Source organism: Cyprinus carpio, chromosome A2 (assembly GCF_018340385.1).
Source record: "Cyprinus carpio isolate SPL01 chromosome A2, ASM1834038v1, whole genome shotgun sequence".
In the NCBI taxonomy this organism is placed as follows: Eukaryota; Metazoa; Chordata; class Actinopteri; order Cypriniformes; family Cyprinidae; genus Cyprinus; species Cyprinus carpio.
In genome coordinates, this window is record NC_056573.1 from 18270389 (window position 1) to 18287517 (window position 17129).

The 17129-nt window shown below is 33.9% G+C and overlaps 1 gene segment (V, D, J or C); it reads right to left on the reverse strand.

Moving 5' to 3' along the window:
- Positions 1–15360: 15360 nt before the first annotated feature.
- Positions 15361–15976, reverse strand: LOC122148801. The segment is given in 2 exon segments: positions 15361–15791; positions 15903–15976. Coding segments are annotated over 2 exon segments (393 nt in total).
- Between the last annotated feature and the right edge of the window lie 1153 nt (positions 15977–17129).

A 17129-nucleotide genomic window follows, 5' to 3' on the forward strand; every position in this document is an offset into this window, starting at 1 on the left:
AATAAAAAAAGGTAAATAAATAACATAAGAATTCTGAAGTGAAAGAAAAGTAACCAAAAAGCAAAATAAACCACAGCAAAGAAATACAGAATAACCTGATGCTTAAGCAGAAAAATGCAAAGTTATTGTAATAAATTATCACTATTTGCCAAGGTGTGCCTTTAATTATAATGATTTTGACAGTAATGAATGCTATTTTAAATGGGGAAGTGTTTAAGTGTTTAGTGTTTTAGAGTTTTTTCTCCATCAGAGTCATTTTGAATGTCATTTTGGGCCCAACTCACAACAGCTCAGATTCATAAAACAAAACAATAAAAAATACAACACATACTTATGTTTTCATCATGCATCATAATCCAGTTGTTCACTTGAACATCATTTAAATCAAGAAAACACTTTTACATAATTCAAATTCTGCCTTGTCAATGTGTTTGGTCTTTGTAGAATAGATCTGCTATGCTGCTGCTGCAGAGCAAGTACCGAGATTTGCTACTGCCAGTACATCCATGACATGCTGCTGTGAGCATGTGAGAAATACTGCTGCTACTCATATATCATATATATGAGACAACCCATTATAAAACATTCATGAAATCATCCCGTAGCAGATCTGTACAGGTGGAGCTGGGGAAGGTGGAGGGTTTCTGAAGCACGCTGCAACTGCTACAGCGAGCACTAGCCCAGTATTTGAATGGTTGAGCAGCAAGCTCATTGGCTACTGATACAAAAAGAACCAATCAGCTGCACCATGTGAATAATAATGCATTATGTCAGATTGAGTTAGAACCTATCTGCCTGTTCCATCTAGAGCAGGGTTCCTCAAATCTTGCACTGGAGGTCCAATGCGCTGTGGAGTTTAGCTCCAACTCTGATCAAACTCACCAACCTGTGATTTTCTAATGATCCTGAAGACATTGATTAGCATGCTCAGGTGTGTTTGATTAGGGTTAGAGCTAAACTCTGCAGGAAAGTGGATTGTGTGGGCCAGATTTGAGGATCCCTGATCTAGAGTTTCATGACAGAACTAGGTATTTCTGCAATGACAACTCTCTGAGAGTTTATCATGCAAATAGATGTCAATGTCAATGTGTTTGGTCTTGGCAGAATAGATGTGCTACACTGCTCCACAGAGCAAGTACCAAGACTTGCTACTGCCAGAACATCCATGACATGCTGCTGTGAACATGTAAGAAATACTGCTGCTGAACATATAACATATGAGACAACCTCCCAACAAAGCAGGAGACACAGAAATGGACAATACAGTCAAATAAATGCATTTTGCTGAGTGCAAGATATAAATTGCTGCATCAGCGGACATGCATATATTCACAACTATGGAAAGAATGAAAACAGGTTACAATAGAACAAATACCTCTCAAACAAGCAGATCTATCACCAAGACATATGCACTGCTGCTGCTCAAAAGAGCCATGTGAACAGTATGTATTACTACCTATGTGTGCATGGGCTACCATGCCGACCAGCTTAACACTATTGGCCTGTGGCTATGTATGCCTTGGCTACCATGCCAACCGGCTTAACACTAGTTAGAATGGACACTTTGTGTTGTTCACAAATAAATACATTGCAAGTAGATGAGAGAAGACCGCAGCATCCACCTGAACAAAATATATTAAACTTTATACTCTTATTGTGTATTAAAGCTATTAGTACGATAAAGAGAGCATGACTCAGACTCTGCGTGCAGCTGAATCAAATGCACATTCAGCACTGCTACAGAAAACATCTACCTAAGAAATAAGTAAATGTGAACATTGAGGTTAAGCAGCTAATATGCGAACCCCAGTTGAAATGCATACACCGTTAATGCTTATGTCATTTAAGCCTGTTCTCATGTCCTTAACTTGTCAGCATGTCCTCAGAACAATTACAGACTGCTTGCTGCTGAAGCTGTATAAACACAGATACATAAATGCTACTAATTATACTTAGTATAGGAATGCAAGACTGTTAAACATGACACTTAGTTTAAACTTGTTTATGGTAGCTCATTTAGAAATTGATTAGGCAGACCATGCAATATGAACAGTGATGTGCGTAAAAGTGATCTGCATATTCACTTATCTCAGATGTTGATTTCAGATGTTTTCTGAAGCATGCTGCAACTGCTACAGTGAGCACTAGCTGAGTATTAAAATTTTAGAACAAAAATCACATTCTCCTCATACAAAAAAAACAAACAATCAGCACCACCACAAAAATGAGTCATTAAGTCAGATTGAGTTAGAACCTATCGGCCTGTTCCATCTTTTCTGAGTTTCATGACAGAACTTTATATTTAAGTTGAAAAATGAGTAGAAATGCATACCATAAATATATTCCTGAACCACCTCATCATCTGTTTAAAATTGACAATGAAGTCAAAATAAATCCTTCAATAAGAGAGTTTTTTCTCATAGTTATGATGAGACTGAGTTTATTAAAATGTAAAGGAAACCTCTCTGCTGGTGTGATATTGAGAGATATTGCCCTCTTTTGGTTTCTTGCAAGTGTTACAACTGAATTAAAGTCAAATTATATTAAACGTTAGCAATAAACAAGTTAAAGTTATTTGTTTCTAAGGTTTAGCATTTTATCAGTTAAGTTATTCTGCTTCTTTTTTTTTTTTTTTTTTTTTTTTGAAAAACTTGTTTTAAAGAGGTTTTTATGCTGTTAAAACACTAAGTCCCTTCTCTCTGGATTTATGTATTTTATTAAATTTTGTTAAATTAAATTAATTAAATTTTAATGGGAATATAATGAAGTGTAATGACAATCCATTAAATGAAAGGTTATTTATTAATCCTTATTAAATAATGTGTTTTTGTACATGTTTTAAAAAATTAAGAGAAACTTTTTAACAAATCAGTGCTTCTGCTGTAGAACATGTAGATTTAATTTGAGTGGTTTGAACATATGGAATATGATATCTGGACATACTGTTAATGCTTATTTTCTGAAGTTTCTAATTTACATTTATGCCTCAGGACCTAATTCTGTTTTACACAGGTGGGACCACATATTTTATTAGATAATATGCTTTAGTTATATTTTATATTCAGGGCTAATAGACTGTGGTTTTGATTGTGATTTTCACTAGATCAGTTCAAAGTGAAAAGAACTTCAGGTTTTTGTACATGTTTCATTAGAGCACAATAATAGAGAGCTGAATCTGAAAAATGTACATCAGTAATAGTGAGTTCAGTGGATGTATGTGATGCAGCCATCTGAAACCGATCATCAGAATCTCTGTTAGATACAACTGCATCATGTCAGATCTGTGAACACTGAGTCCTTCCTCTCCGAGCCATTTCATTCACACCTGAGTAACAAAAAAAGAGCCAATTACACACATTAATGTATATTCATTACATAAATTAGAAATAAAAAAAAAATACACTTGAATAAAAATACATAATAACACATGCGATTTAATATCACTTTAAAAAAAAAAAAAAAACAAATCTGAAACTCACTAATCAACACTTTTATAATTTAGCTGTCTGTTTACTACTGAATTCTGGTTACCATAAATGCTCTGTAGTACGCACAGTTTATGACTCTGAATGACTAAAAAATGGCTAGTGGGACATTCCTTAGTTATTTCTTTTAGTTCTTAAGTTTGGTTGCACTTATAATAAATATTAACACAGATCAGTCAGTTTTTATTCTTAAAAGTCAGAATATTTTTATGCTTAAGCTTACAAATTCATTTCTGTGGTAGATTAAATATCATTGATCAATACTAACATTCTAACCACATTTTAAAAGTTAGAGTTTGACATCTCCAGTATAAAGAAACAGGGAAATAATTAAAAAATAACAACAAATAAAAAGTGGATGACTGAACAACTGAACTGATCAGAACTGACTGAATGATGAAGGTTCGTGTGTGAGTGTTGAGTGTGTTTCAGTCACTGTGGGCCTCAGAACACAGTAGTACACAGCAGAGTCAGACACACTCAGACTCTTGATTGTCAGAGGAACTGATTTTGAAGATGTGTCGATATATGCATTAAATCTGTCTTTGAACTCTTTGTCTTCATCTCCAGTCTTACCAACTCTGTTGAGCATATATTTAGGGACTTTGTTTACTTTTTGCTGATACCAAAAGAGAGTTGGGGGGTACGAAGTTTGATATGTACAGTTGATTATTACAGTTCCACCTTCATAAGCAGACTGAACTCTTGTTTTCTGCTCAACGCTGTCCTGTGATTCTATTCCTGCAGAACCAAATCATGAACATCAGCAAAGAAATATTATAAACATTCTAAATAATTTTGTAGTATTGCAAAGAGTATTTAAGAATATTAAAAAGAATTACAAAAATGTTGCTTACCCCAGACATATATGAAAACAATGATAGTTTGTTTTATCCAGTCTGTCATCTTTCTTGCTCTAAAAATTAAGTCTATTCTAAATCCAGATCTTATTCTCACCCCTGATCTAGTCTGTGATAGAGTGAGTGTATATACTCTAGTGAGCAATAGCACTTGATCTACACTACAGAGCTGTTTAAAGAGGTTCCTTTGACTCCTCCCTCTGGCACATCCAGAAATGTCTGAAATTCAGGTTCATGACCAAAAAAAAAAAAAAAAAAAAAAAAACATGAAAATGCTAAACAAAATTCAGCACACTGTTCATCGTAGTGTTCAACAAAATTTCAAATTTTGTTGTAGTGGATAAAGGCACAAGTACTTGTTTGTGCTCATGAACTTAAAATTAATTTAATTTATATTTTTTCATATTAAAATGAATTTTCTTTCTTTTTTTAAAAAATTCCAAATAGTTAAGGTGCTTTAGGACTATGTGTGTAAAATTAACCACGAGTGTTATAAAGTTTTATGACAGGCCTCAAAACATAGGTGTTATTACATTTTTTATTATATTCAGGGCTGGATAAATAGTGGTTGTGAATGTGGTTTTCACTAGATAAGATCAAAGAGACTCAGGTTTTTGCACTATATCTTCATAATTTATAATACTGGGCTGCTACTCTTAGAGCACAATTATAGAGAGCTGAATCTGACAAATGAACATCATTAATTGTGAGTTCTGTGGATGTACGTGATGCAGTCGACTGAAACCGAAGATAAGAGCTGTCTGCATCACTTGCTGACCGTACATTTCTGTAAAACAAGAACTCTGGATCTCTGTTGTGTTACTGTCTATACCATTAATGATAAACATAATCACTACTTGTACTAGGTCTATGTGAGCAGCTCAGCTTGACAGTTTCTCCTTCCTGAGAGTTTTTCTGTCCCTTTATCTGGCTCAATACTGTCTACAGCCACCAAACCTGTCAACAATACGCACATATGAACAGATTTTTGATGAAACAATGTAACAATGTAATTATATAACAGTGTACCTGTTCCCACAATGAGAATCAGTATGAAGCATCTGTCCATGTTCAATCAGATCAGTTCAGTTCTCTGTTGAGGCTCTCAGTGCTCTGAGCTGTAAGTCACTGCAGATCAGTCACAAACACACATTTCATCCTCTGAATTTTTACTTTCATCTATATGCTGTATTATTTTAGTTAATTTAATTGTGTTTGATAACTACTTTTCCCACCATTTTTGAATGTTCAAAAGTAGCAGAATAAAACTTTATAGTTCAACATTATTAAATGTAAAACGATGTACACAATTGAAAATGCAGTTATATTAAATGCATACCAATAGTGTGAAAATAAAAATATTCCTTAGCCTGTTTCACATGACTGTGTCTTGAATATACCTTCAAAGATAAATCAGTGATTGGGAGAGCTGCTGTTTTCTCAAAGGTAATATAGTAACTACTGCCCTCTTATGGTTAACTGTGAGTATTACATAAATAAAACACTGCCATTTGAAGTGAAGTGATGGCCAAGTATGGTGACCTATATTTGGAATCTGTGCTCAGCATTTAACCCATCTAAGTGCACACACAGCAGTGAGTAGTGAACACACACCCAGAGCAGAAGACAGACATTTTTCTGCAGCGCCCGTGGATCAATTGGTGCCTTGATTAAGGGCACCTCAGTCATGTACAAGCCGGTACCAAGACTTGAATCCGCAACTTTCAGGTTATAACTTTAACTTTCTAACTATTAGTCCATGGTTGCCCTGTTGACTCACTATAGAATGTTGCTTTGTTTTATGTTTTGATCCTTTTTGCATTAGATTACTTAAATTACTCTCTTTCTTGTCTCTCATTGTAACTCTGTCTCTGGTTTTTGTAAATGGCTGATGTGTTTCCTGTCACTGTGGGCTGCAGAGCACAGTAGTACAGAGCAGAGTCTGATACAGCAGCAGAGGAGATCTTCAGATCCACTTGTTCTCTTTTTGTGATGTTAACAATGAATCTTGGATCTACATCAGACGGCTGAGCTTCTTTTGCAGTGTCGGAGGTGAGTACAAGAAATTCAGGTTTTGATCTTCCATACTGACGGTACCAGTGGAGATAATCTGTACCTCCAGAGTCAGAAAAACTACAGGATAATGTAATACTTGAACCCTCCTCAGCAAAAATTTTGATTTTGTTTGGTTTGATGACATTTCCAAAGACAGCAGCTGAAAAAGAAGAGGTATATATGTTTATTATTTTCTTCTCTTAATGATCTACCAAATAATTAGCCAAATAAATGTACATACCGGTTGAGGCACAGAACAGAATAACTGAATGAAGATTCATTGTACAAGTGTTCACTCTGAGAAGAGTCAGACTGAATCATTTCAACAACAGTCTCTGTCAGACATAATTAGATCATGTCAGATGTAAGTCCCTCCTCTTTTGAAACTTCGAGACAAAAGAAAAGCTCTATTTTGAAGGAATAGTTTTTCTTTGGGCCTGGCTCATTATTGCTACCATTATGTGAATCAACTTTTCTGTCCACTATTGTTAAGATTAATTCTAATTAATAATATTCTAAGTGGGTGCATAGTAGATTTTGTACACAAGTTAAAATTAACTTTAGTCATTATTTAGTGTCAGTCAGTTTGTCACTGTAAGATTTAAAAAACAAAACTACTTGAAACACATTATTATGTATAATATAGGGAAGCATTAGGTTTTTTGCAAATGTAACATAAATGAAGTGTTGCACACCTGTAGTACATTTTTTAATACACAGTTGCAAACCTTAAACTTTTTAAGCATTTTATCTTTCTGAAAAGCTTTTTTTTTTTCAACCTTACACAGGTGTTTACAGTTATTATCTCACACTGAGGTTTGGATTTGGTTTTCATAAAAGCTTCAAAGTGAAAATGGCTTGTAGTTTTTATACAAATTGTTTCAATTTTGTATCACTGGGCTTCAAGTAGTACAGAGCAGAGTCTGATACAGCAGCAGAAGAGATCTCCAGATTCACATTTCTTTTAGCTTTTGAATACAGACGACGATCTACTTGAATATTCATCGAAAATAAATAGAAAATAAGCATTAACTCCGACATACTGCCCATACACAACTTCAATATCACAGGAAAGAGTTAACAGTGCCAGTACTGGTACTGTAATTACAAAACGGTGTCACATTTTTCTGAAGACAGTGGTTGTATTGTATCAGCAAAAGAAATTCCTGTGGGGAAAAAAAGACTCCCAATTAATCAAGCAATAAAATAATAATGCATTTTATTTATTTATTTATTTATTTTATTTATTTATTTTTAATTTCCTTGTTTCATAATAAATATTTAATCTGAATGAATTCCCATGCAAAGTTGAATTATTATTCAGGTAAAAAGAAGCATGATGCCTTCAGAGAGACAATTCAAAAATAGTGTTTGAACAACTATTTCACTCTGTCTCACACCCTCAGCAAGATGAATAAAGTCCACCTACTGCTTGAGTGTTTATTTTCTAAAAAATATGGGGGAAAATGCGTATTTCAGAAATGCACATTTCAGAGCTCTTAGTTCTTGTCAGGATGGATGTTTTATGTGTTTCAGTCACAGTGGGCTGCACAGCTCTGTAGTACACAGCAGTCAGATAAACAAAAGTTGGATTGACAGAGAAACTGAGCTTGAGAATTTGTTGAGATCAGCATAAACTCTTTCCTTATTTATATATTTATTTATTTCCAATGTTGTTTTATCCAGTTGAGAGTTTATGGAGCATGTAAACTGGGAATCTTAAGAGAATCATTTATATAGAAATGTTTTTATGTAAGGATACAGTTTTGTTACATTTAAAAGCAAGTAAATTCCTCTGCGGATTTATGTACAGCAGGCAATGTTTGTCTTTGATCACAGAAATTACTGATATATCAACACCATTTAATTATAAGGCATGGCCACATATTGTTAATGTTGCAAGCACATATGGCTTTGCATTTGCTGAAGAGAAGTTTGGGTTATATTTTAGCTGGATTTAGATGGTTGAGTTTGTAAGTATGAAGAAGCTCAGTGTTCAAGAATAGTGTCATTGACTATGTAGGTAAATGATGTTCTAATACTCACCTGCATAGGATTTTCTTGAAAAAAATGTATATTTATTAAAATGTAGTTATTAATGTAGAAATTAAGATGAAATATTTATACACTGAAGCTGGAAAGTGATATCCAGAACATATTGTTAATATTTCTTTGAAGTTTTATAACAGGCCTAATTTCACCTCACACAGGTGTGACCACATATTTTATTACATTCAGAGCTGGATAGATTGGGGTTTTGGTTGTGGTTTTCACTAGATTGGTTCAAAGTGAAAAGAGCTTCAGGTTTTTGTATGACATTCTTCATGTTTTGTATCACTGGGCTCCTACTCTAAGAGCACAATAATAGAGAGCTGAATCTGACAGACCTACATCAGTAATAGTGAGTTCAGTGGATGTACGTGATGTGATCGACTGAAATCGAAGATCAGAGCTGTCTGCATTACTATATGATCGTGCACCTTTCCGTAATAAATACTTAGGTTCTCTGTTGGGATACTGTCTGTACCAGTACAGATAAACATTTTCACTGTTTGTACTATATGAGCAGCTCAGCTTGACAGTTTCTCTTTCTTTATAAGTTTTTTCTGTCCCTTTATCTGGCTCAATGTTGTCTCCAGCCACCAAACCTGTCAACAAAAAGCACAAATTAGCTGATTTTTTTTTTTGTTTGTTTTTTTTTTGTGAAAGCAAAGTTTACTAAATAATAACGCTAACATATTTCACAGCACTTAAAATAATAATAATAATGAAATAAAAAAAGATGATTATTTAAATAAAAAATCATAAATACACTGTTGCAGTTGTTTTTACTCCATAAATAATGTACCTGTTCCCACAATAAGAATCAGTATGAAGCATCTGTCCATGTTCAATCAGATCAGCTCAGTTCTCTGTTGAGTCACTGCAGATCAGTCATAAACACACACAGGAACTTCCTGCTTTAATTACTCTATGACATTGTGTTTTGCACTCTGTTTTAGTGGGTGGGGAAAGTGAATGAACAGCGCTGTCTTCCGCATTCAATATTCATGAATTAAGATATTTTTTGTTTGCTACATTTGACAGTTTTTTTTTTTTATTATTATTATTTTATTTGTAAGACAGTATTGTAGGAATTCAATGTATTCATCTTTAAATTGGTAAAGATTTGCTCACTTAGTATAAAGAATATTGCAGAATGGCTTGCTTTCCACAATTGAAAAGTTGTTATCTAAAGAGGAATGAACAGATGTTAATTTTCAATGAGAAAATGCTCTTGCCCACACTGTGTAGACAACTATGATGTGACTTGAGAAAAGGCAGAAAAAAACAGTAGCGTATAAATACCCAGAATTAACTTTCAACTCTGGGTAAAGCATAAGCCATGTGAAACATAAAGCAAGATAACCCAGGATTCCGTTTACCTGGGGTTTAGAATGACCAGGGTTCACTATTTCAAGTGTGAAAAGCCCAAAAGAGTATCTGGGTCCATATGTATAAGAGTAAAATTTTAGTCCTAAGTGTGTCAAAATTCTTAGAATGATGTAATTTTACTCTTATTCCTAGACTTAAGTGATTCATAAAGGTTCTTAAGTGTTAAGACTACGTCTCAGCTCCGAAGTTATTTAAGAGAGCTGAAGAGGTCTCCTAACCTAGTTAGGAGTAAGATGGCAGCAAAGAGTAGGAGACAAACACTTTCCAGCAAAAATATGACATATTGGACTTGTATGATAAAATGGTGTTGATAAAACGATGCAAACTTGATTGTCAAGATTTTCTTTTTTTTTTTTTTGTAACTGACAAAGTAAGAAATTTAATAACCTCTTCTCAACAAGTCAATGCTCTAACTGCAGAAATGAAAGTAGTAATTACATTTGGCTGGAAAATTGGAAAAATGCAGCAATGCACCGGTGATGACACTGTAAGCAGGGTCTTACATATTGTGGCACTAACCCCACCAAACACAACAGTGGCCAAAAATGATGTGTGGATTTTTTTTTTTTATATGACCCCACATTTCACTTAAACCATTAAAATACAAAGGACAAAAAAACACTGACCAGTGTTGCCAACTGCTTTCAATTGAAAGTAACTAAAACTGGTCACTTATTGTTGCTAGATGACCTCATAAAGGTGAGTTCACTGATCTATATTTATATTTATATAGATTAGTGAACTTGCCTTTATGAGTCTTAGAATGTAGTTAAGGTTTATCCAAGAAACTGATTTTGTTGCTAGGCTTTAAAAAAAAAAAAGTCTCTAAAGGGATGAGGAAGTCACTAAATCTAGAGACAAAATCTCTAAATTGGCAAAACTGGCACACTGACTATAAAATACGTTATTTACATTTCATGCATGTCTTCATAATTTCTTTGTATTTCAGCATGGCGAAAAATTATGACCACAGAATTTGGCATGTTTCATTGCATTATTATCACAAATAAAACAACTGACTATGCAATATGCTTACAAATTTTTTTTTTTTTTTAAGGGTGAAGATGTCAAATTTCCTAGACTGGACATCACTTTTGCCACTACTTTATGGCAGTTTATTGACTTTCCAACTGTCCGCCAAACCATATTGCAAAACAAGCCACTTTTATGAGGATTGTGGGCTTTCCTGGAGTTGTTGGAGCCACTGATGGAACTCATGTTCACATCATTGCCCCAACTGTAAAAGAGGAGACACACCAATAGAAAAAAAGCTTCAGTAATAATTTGTGTTAATTTTGCACAATGCAAAGCATTTTAAAAAATACTTTAAATATTAAAATATTTTAATGTCTTAATTAAATGATTTTACTGTAGTTACATTAAATGATTGGTGTTGTGCTGCTGTGACTTTACATGAGCAGGCTCACTATTGGCTGATTCAGAGGTTGAGGTCAGCCATTTTGTGTTGACATCATTGTAGTCCTTAGTTCACAACACTTAAGTCTCACCTCAGTCAACACTTAAGAATCAGTCTAAGACTTTACTGAAAGTTGCTTTTAGCTTCTTTATAATAGTCTCCTACTCTCAGAAAAGGCCTACTTTTTACTAAGAAATTTTTGACACCAGTCACATGTTGTGTCCTCTTATCTGCACTCTGTAAATGTTTAAGGATATGTAATGTACAGTACAATACAACATATAATTAACGTACATCAATATACAGTTGTATTAAATGAAACCATGCCAAAAATTAATAGTGCGAAGAGAAATATTTCTCAGCTTGTGTGACATGACTGTATCTATGCTGAATACACCTTGAAGTCTAGAGAAATCTGTGAATATGAGAGTTTTGCTTCTGGTATTATAATAATGATCCAAAGAGGAGCTTGTGGAGACCGATAAAAGCTGCTGAATTATCAAATGTAATATTGAGCACCTACTGCCCTCTTCTGGTTAACTACAAGTATATTGCATAAGTGGCATCTCAAGTATAAGTAAAATTTATTGTCATTCTGCTATATGTTACATACAAAGGAACGAAATGTTGTGCCTCACAGGACCACGGTGCTAGATATATAAACATATATAAAAAATACAAAAAGACACATTAAGGGCAAACAGTGCAAATGGAGAGTGTTCAAGACATAATAGACAGACTGGAGTGTATGCACGTAAACGTGTTTCAGGTGAGACTTATTTGCAGCAGTTATGCTACTCATATCTTTTAATGTAATAAAAGATCTGCACTATTTAATTTTTGGTTCGTCTATTAGTTTATGTATGAGCCAAATTTGTCTATTAAGTGACTCATCATTCCTTAGTGCATTGATCTTTAAAAGTTTTACCATATATAATGCAAATGTGAAGAATATTTTGGGCCAGATATTAAAAAAACAGGGCAATCCCATAAAAGCACAGATGTGTGTGGAAATTTCAGTGAGTGGTCTACTGACAGTGTGCAAATTGAAGAACACAGACTCAGACGGTGCATTTCCACAAAGACCAGTGCAACCAAGAGCAGTGCAAATTAGCAACTACCGTAGCAATGTTAAGCACAAAATGTGTTAAGGTGTGCTTTTTGACAATCGCAAAACTTAGTAAATCACACTGCAATCACCTTTCTGCACTTGCATAGTACACATTTACAAAGGATTTTAATAGCAGTAGCCATATTTATGCTGATTATATTATTTTAGCTGCATGAACAATAGCAAATCTCCTGAAACAAGGGGAAATTAATACAAAATTAATTGCAAATAAACTAAAATTAGATCATGTAAACTGAATGTAAACTTTTAAGTGAAAGAAACCTACTAAAATAGAATATATTTATGGATGAAAGGGGTTTTATAAATGAAATCATAGACTAAGCAACACATATTTAATTGCATGTAATATATGCTGTTGCATTGTTGGAGTTCTTGTATGAGTGTTGAGTGTGTTTCAGTCACTGTGGGCTGCAGAGCACAGTAGTACACAGCAGAGTCAGACACACACACACATTCTGGATTGTTAAAGGAACTGAAGTTGTTCTGAGATTTGCATTAAATCTCTCCTTGAATTCTTCCTCACTGTGTCCAGATTTAAAGACTTTATTTAGCATGTACTTGGGAATTCCACTGACTTTCTGTTGGTACCAGAAGAGAGTCGGGTTTGTGACAGTAGTCTGATATGTACAGTTGATCGTTACACTATCACCTTCAAAAGCAGATTGAATCCTTGTATGCTGATCAACTTTGTCTTGGGAATTACATCCTGAAATTGAACGAAAACATTATGAATAAAAAAGATAGCAAAAAATATGCACATACACACATAATGAAAATTAATTTTAAATATATTTGAAAAGAATCATTATTTAATAGTGCTACTCACCCCAGATATACAAAACTAAGATCACAATGGCATTTTTCCACAGTGCCATTATATACAATTGAAATCACCAACTCTTGAAAAATGTGCAGAGATGTTGTGATCCTCTTCCTCTTTCTGCATCTGTTAAAGCAGCAGTAAATTCAAATCACTGTGTCTGACTGCTGGGAGGAGCCTGTGCTACAGTGTGTGTCAGTGAAGACTGTAATATTATGTATATGTAAAATCATATCACTTAATTATGTCTATGGGTACAATGATTAATCTTAGAATGTACATACAGTATGCATCCACTCATTTGATTAGGTTATGTCACTTAATTCACTGAAGAACACTACACAGTCTCTTATTACACTTCTTTGAATTATTTGATTGATTGGTCAAATGTTGCATTCAGCACCAGTTTTATATTTCCTAATATTTACCATCGTCCATAGCAATGCTGTATAGTCCGATTGGTCCACTCATCACAGTAACTGAAACCAGAGCAGACTCTCTTGTTCGAAACAAAGGCAACTGGCACTATCATGCATCTCAGTTATCAATGGTCTTGAAAATTATCTTAGATGATGCCAGTATTAAAATGACTATTCAATTTTTAGTGTTCATCTTGTTCTGTATGTTGTCATGGATATTCATAGTTACAGGTAAAATTATAAAATAAAATCAATTCAAACTTTAACAGTACAAATTTGTTACATTTAACAGTTATTTACCAAGGACTGCAGCCATTTAAGTTTAAATTAACATAATTTATGTACAACAGGCAATGTTAGTCTAATAAGTTTTCCAGTGAACAATTGTTTGCAGAAGTTACACATATAGCAGGAGGGAGCTTAAATAAACAGTCGCCACAAACATCATAGATTATGCCACACTGTGGACAACATCTGAAATTACCGGGGCATTGTAATGCTGGAACAGAATGGGCCCTCTTCAAACACTCTAGAATATCATTCTATGGCTTTGATTTGTCCTCACATAAATTACTGGAATATCAACACCATTTAAGGGATAGCCACCAAAAAATATACAAAAAAAATGCTTTTGAATATATAAACAATAATGAATTATATACAAAAAAAAATATACTTAAAAAAATAGGCAAGAATAGTGGTGTTGATTATGTAGACTATAATGAAGTTTTGTCATATAGTAATCTCCTTAGTCTATTCATACTGAATTTTAACATGCATGTAATTATCTTTTATTTTCTTTTTGAACCAAATTAAGTTTGGTTGCAATCTGTGCTGGTTTTATTTATTTGTTTATTTTTATTATATTATATTATTTTAATAATTATTTTAGACTTACAAAAGCAGAATTTTATAGATGAGTTTTAGTATTGACCTATTGACATATAATTTTCTTGAAATAAAATATAAATTATAAAAAATTAAAATATAAATTAAAAAATAACAAATATTAATTATCTGCACAAACAAATAACTACTTTGAACATGATATCATGATAACATGAAGTTTTATAACGGCCTAATTTACAGGTCTTACCACAAATTTTATTACATTCTGGGATGGATAGATTTGGGTTTTGATTGTGGTGTGTGAAAAGAGCTTAAGGTTTTTGTATGACATGTCTCATATTTTGTATCTCTGGGCAGTCAAATCAAACCGATCATCAGAGGTGTCTTCATAACTATATGATTGTGCACCCTTGGGTAACAAATAATGTGGTTCCTGTTTGGATACTGTCTGTACCAGTAAAGCCAAACATAATCACTAAATGTACTATATGAGCAGCTCAGCTTGACAGTTTGTGTTCCTTTAGAGGTTTTTTCTGTCCCTTTATCTGGCTCAATGTTGTCTCCAGCCAAAAACCTGTCAACAAATAAGCAAAAATAAACTGATTTCTGATTGTAAAAGCAAAGTTTACAAAACAAATGGAAACACATTTGACAGCACTTACCAAAAAAAAAAAAAAAAAATGTAAGACAGTCCTGTGGGATTTTAACAAACTTCATCTTCATATCGCCAAAGATTAAATTACTTTAAAATGATACTTTTTTTTTTTTTTTGGTATTTTGTTTGTTTTTTCATATTCTAGTTAAATGATTTGTCTACTATTAGATTTTAGTAGCTGCCTGTGATATATTTTCATTGGTTATATTAGTTTTTCTGACCTATATAATAATGTATACTGTACACAAAACAGTTACAGCTTATTTCTCTCTGTCTTCATCGCTGTCTCTGTGTTTCTCTCTTGTCTCTCATTATAGCAGGTTTTTGTAGAGAGCTGATGTGTTTCCTGTCACTGTGGGCGCCAGAGCACAGTAGTACAGAGCAGAATCTGATACAGAAGCAGAGGAGATATTCAGATCCGCATGGTTTTGTTCCCTTTTTTCAACTTTAACAGTGAATCTTGGATCTACATCAGACACTGCAGCTTCCTTTGAACTACCGTAGGTGAGTACAAGAAATTCAGGTTTTGATCTTCCATACTGACGGTACCAGTGGAGGTAATCTGAATTTCCAGGGGAATGACTACAGATTAATATAATATTTGAACCCTCCTCATAAACAACAGTTGTTTTGTTTGGTTTGATAACATTTCCAAAGACAGCAGCTGAAAAATAAAAATTGGTAAGAGTACATTTGTACATTTTTAGTGGGATATTTTAAATAAAACTCATTGTTATCAAAATAAAAAAGAGTTATTAACCAAATAAATACACACCTTCTAAGGCACAGAACAGAATAACTGAATGAAGATCCATTGTGCAAGTGTTCACTCTGAGAAGAGTCAGACTGAATAGATTCTTCCAAAGTCTCTGTCAGACATAATTAGATCATGTCAGCTCTGTGAACACTGAGTCCCTCCTCTCTGAGCCACATTATACCAAAGTTCAGTTCTGTTGTTCATTGCACATTGCTAGTTCTTAGTGAATTTCTGAGAACACTGCCATCTTGTGGCACGTTATACCAGCACAATGTGTTACACATGATAATCCATGAAACATAAATTATAGGCTGCTTTTATGTGGATTTGATCAGATCCACACTTTTTATTTTTTTTTAGCTTCTGAATATAGACATAGTTTGGGCTCAGATTTGCTTGAATATTCAGTGACAAGAAGTAAAAACTCTGGTTGTGCTGGAGGATACTGGCGATACCACTGGATAACAACACTAGTGCCGCTAGTGAGACTGTAGTTACAGGAAAGAGTCACATTTTCACCCTCAGAATCAAGTTTTTCTGGAAACCATAGTTGTATTGTGTCACCAAAAAATTTTCCTGTGAAAAAGAAATGGACCCTAATTAATCAAACAATAAAACATATTTATACACTGTATAAAGCTAAATGAATTTTATTAAAGGATTTTTTTCACAATAAGCATATTGATTGAATGAATATTTCTTACCCATGAAAATTTTGATTATTATACAGGTGACGAGAACCACAATATCCTTACAGAAATAGTGATGACAACAATAGTATCTGAATTACTGTAACTGTTTCACTCTGTCACACACTCTCAACCATAAGCTCCACCCACTGCTGCTGGAGTGTGTTTATTCTAGTGAAAACATGCTCATGTGGAAAACTGCACATTTCAGAGCTTTTAGTTTTTGTCAGGATGTTTATGTGTTTCAGTCACTGTGGGCTGCAGAGCACAGTAGTAAACAGCAGAGTCAGACACACGCAGATCCTGGATTGACAGAGAAACTGAGCTTGAGGATTTGTTGAGATCAGCATGAAATCTTTCCTCAAATTCTTTTTCACTGCTGCTTGATCCAGTCGTGAGTTTACAGAGCATGTAAACTGGGAAACTGTTGGTTTTATGTTGGTACCAGTAAAGATAAGGGTATGAATCACTGGTACTGTAAATGCAGTGGAATTAAAAAAAAAAAATTGCTGGCTGATTGACAGAATTTTATGTATTGCACTCTGTCAGGAAATAT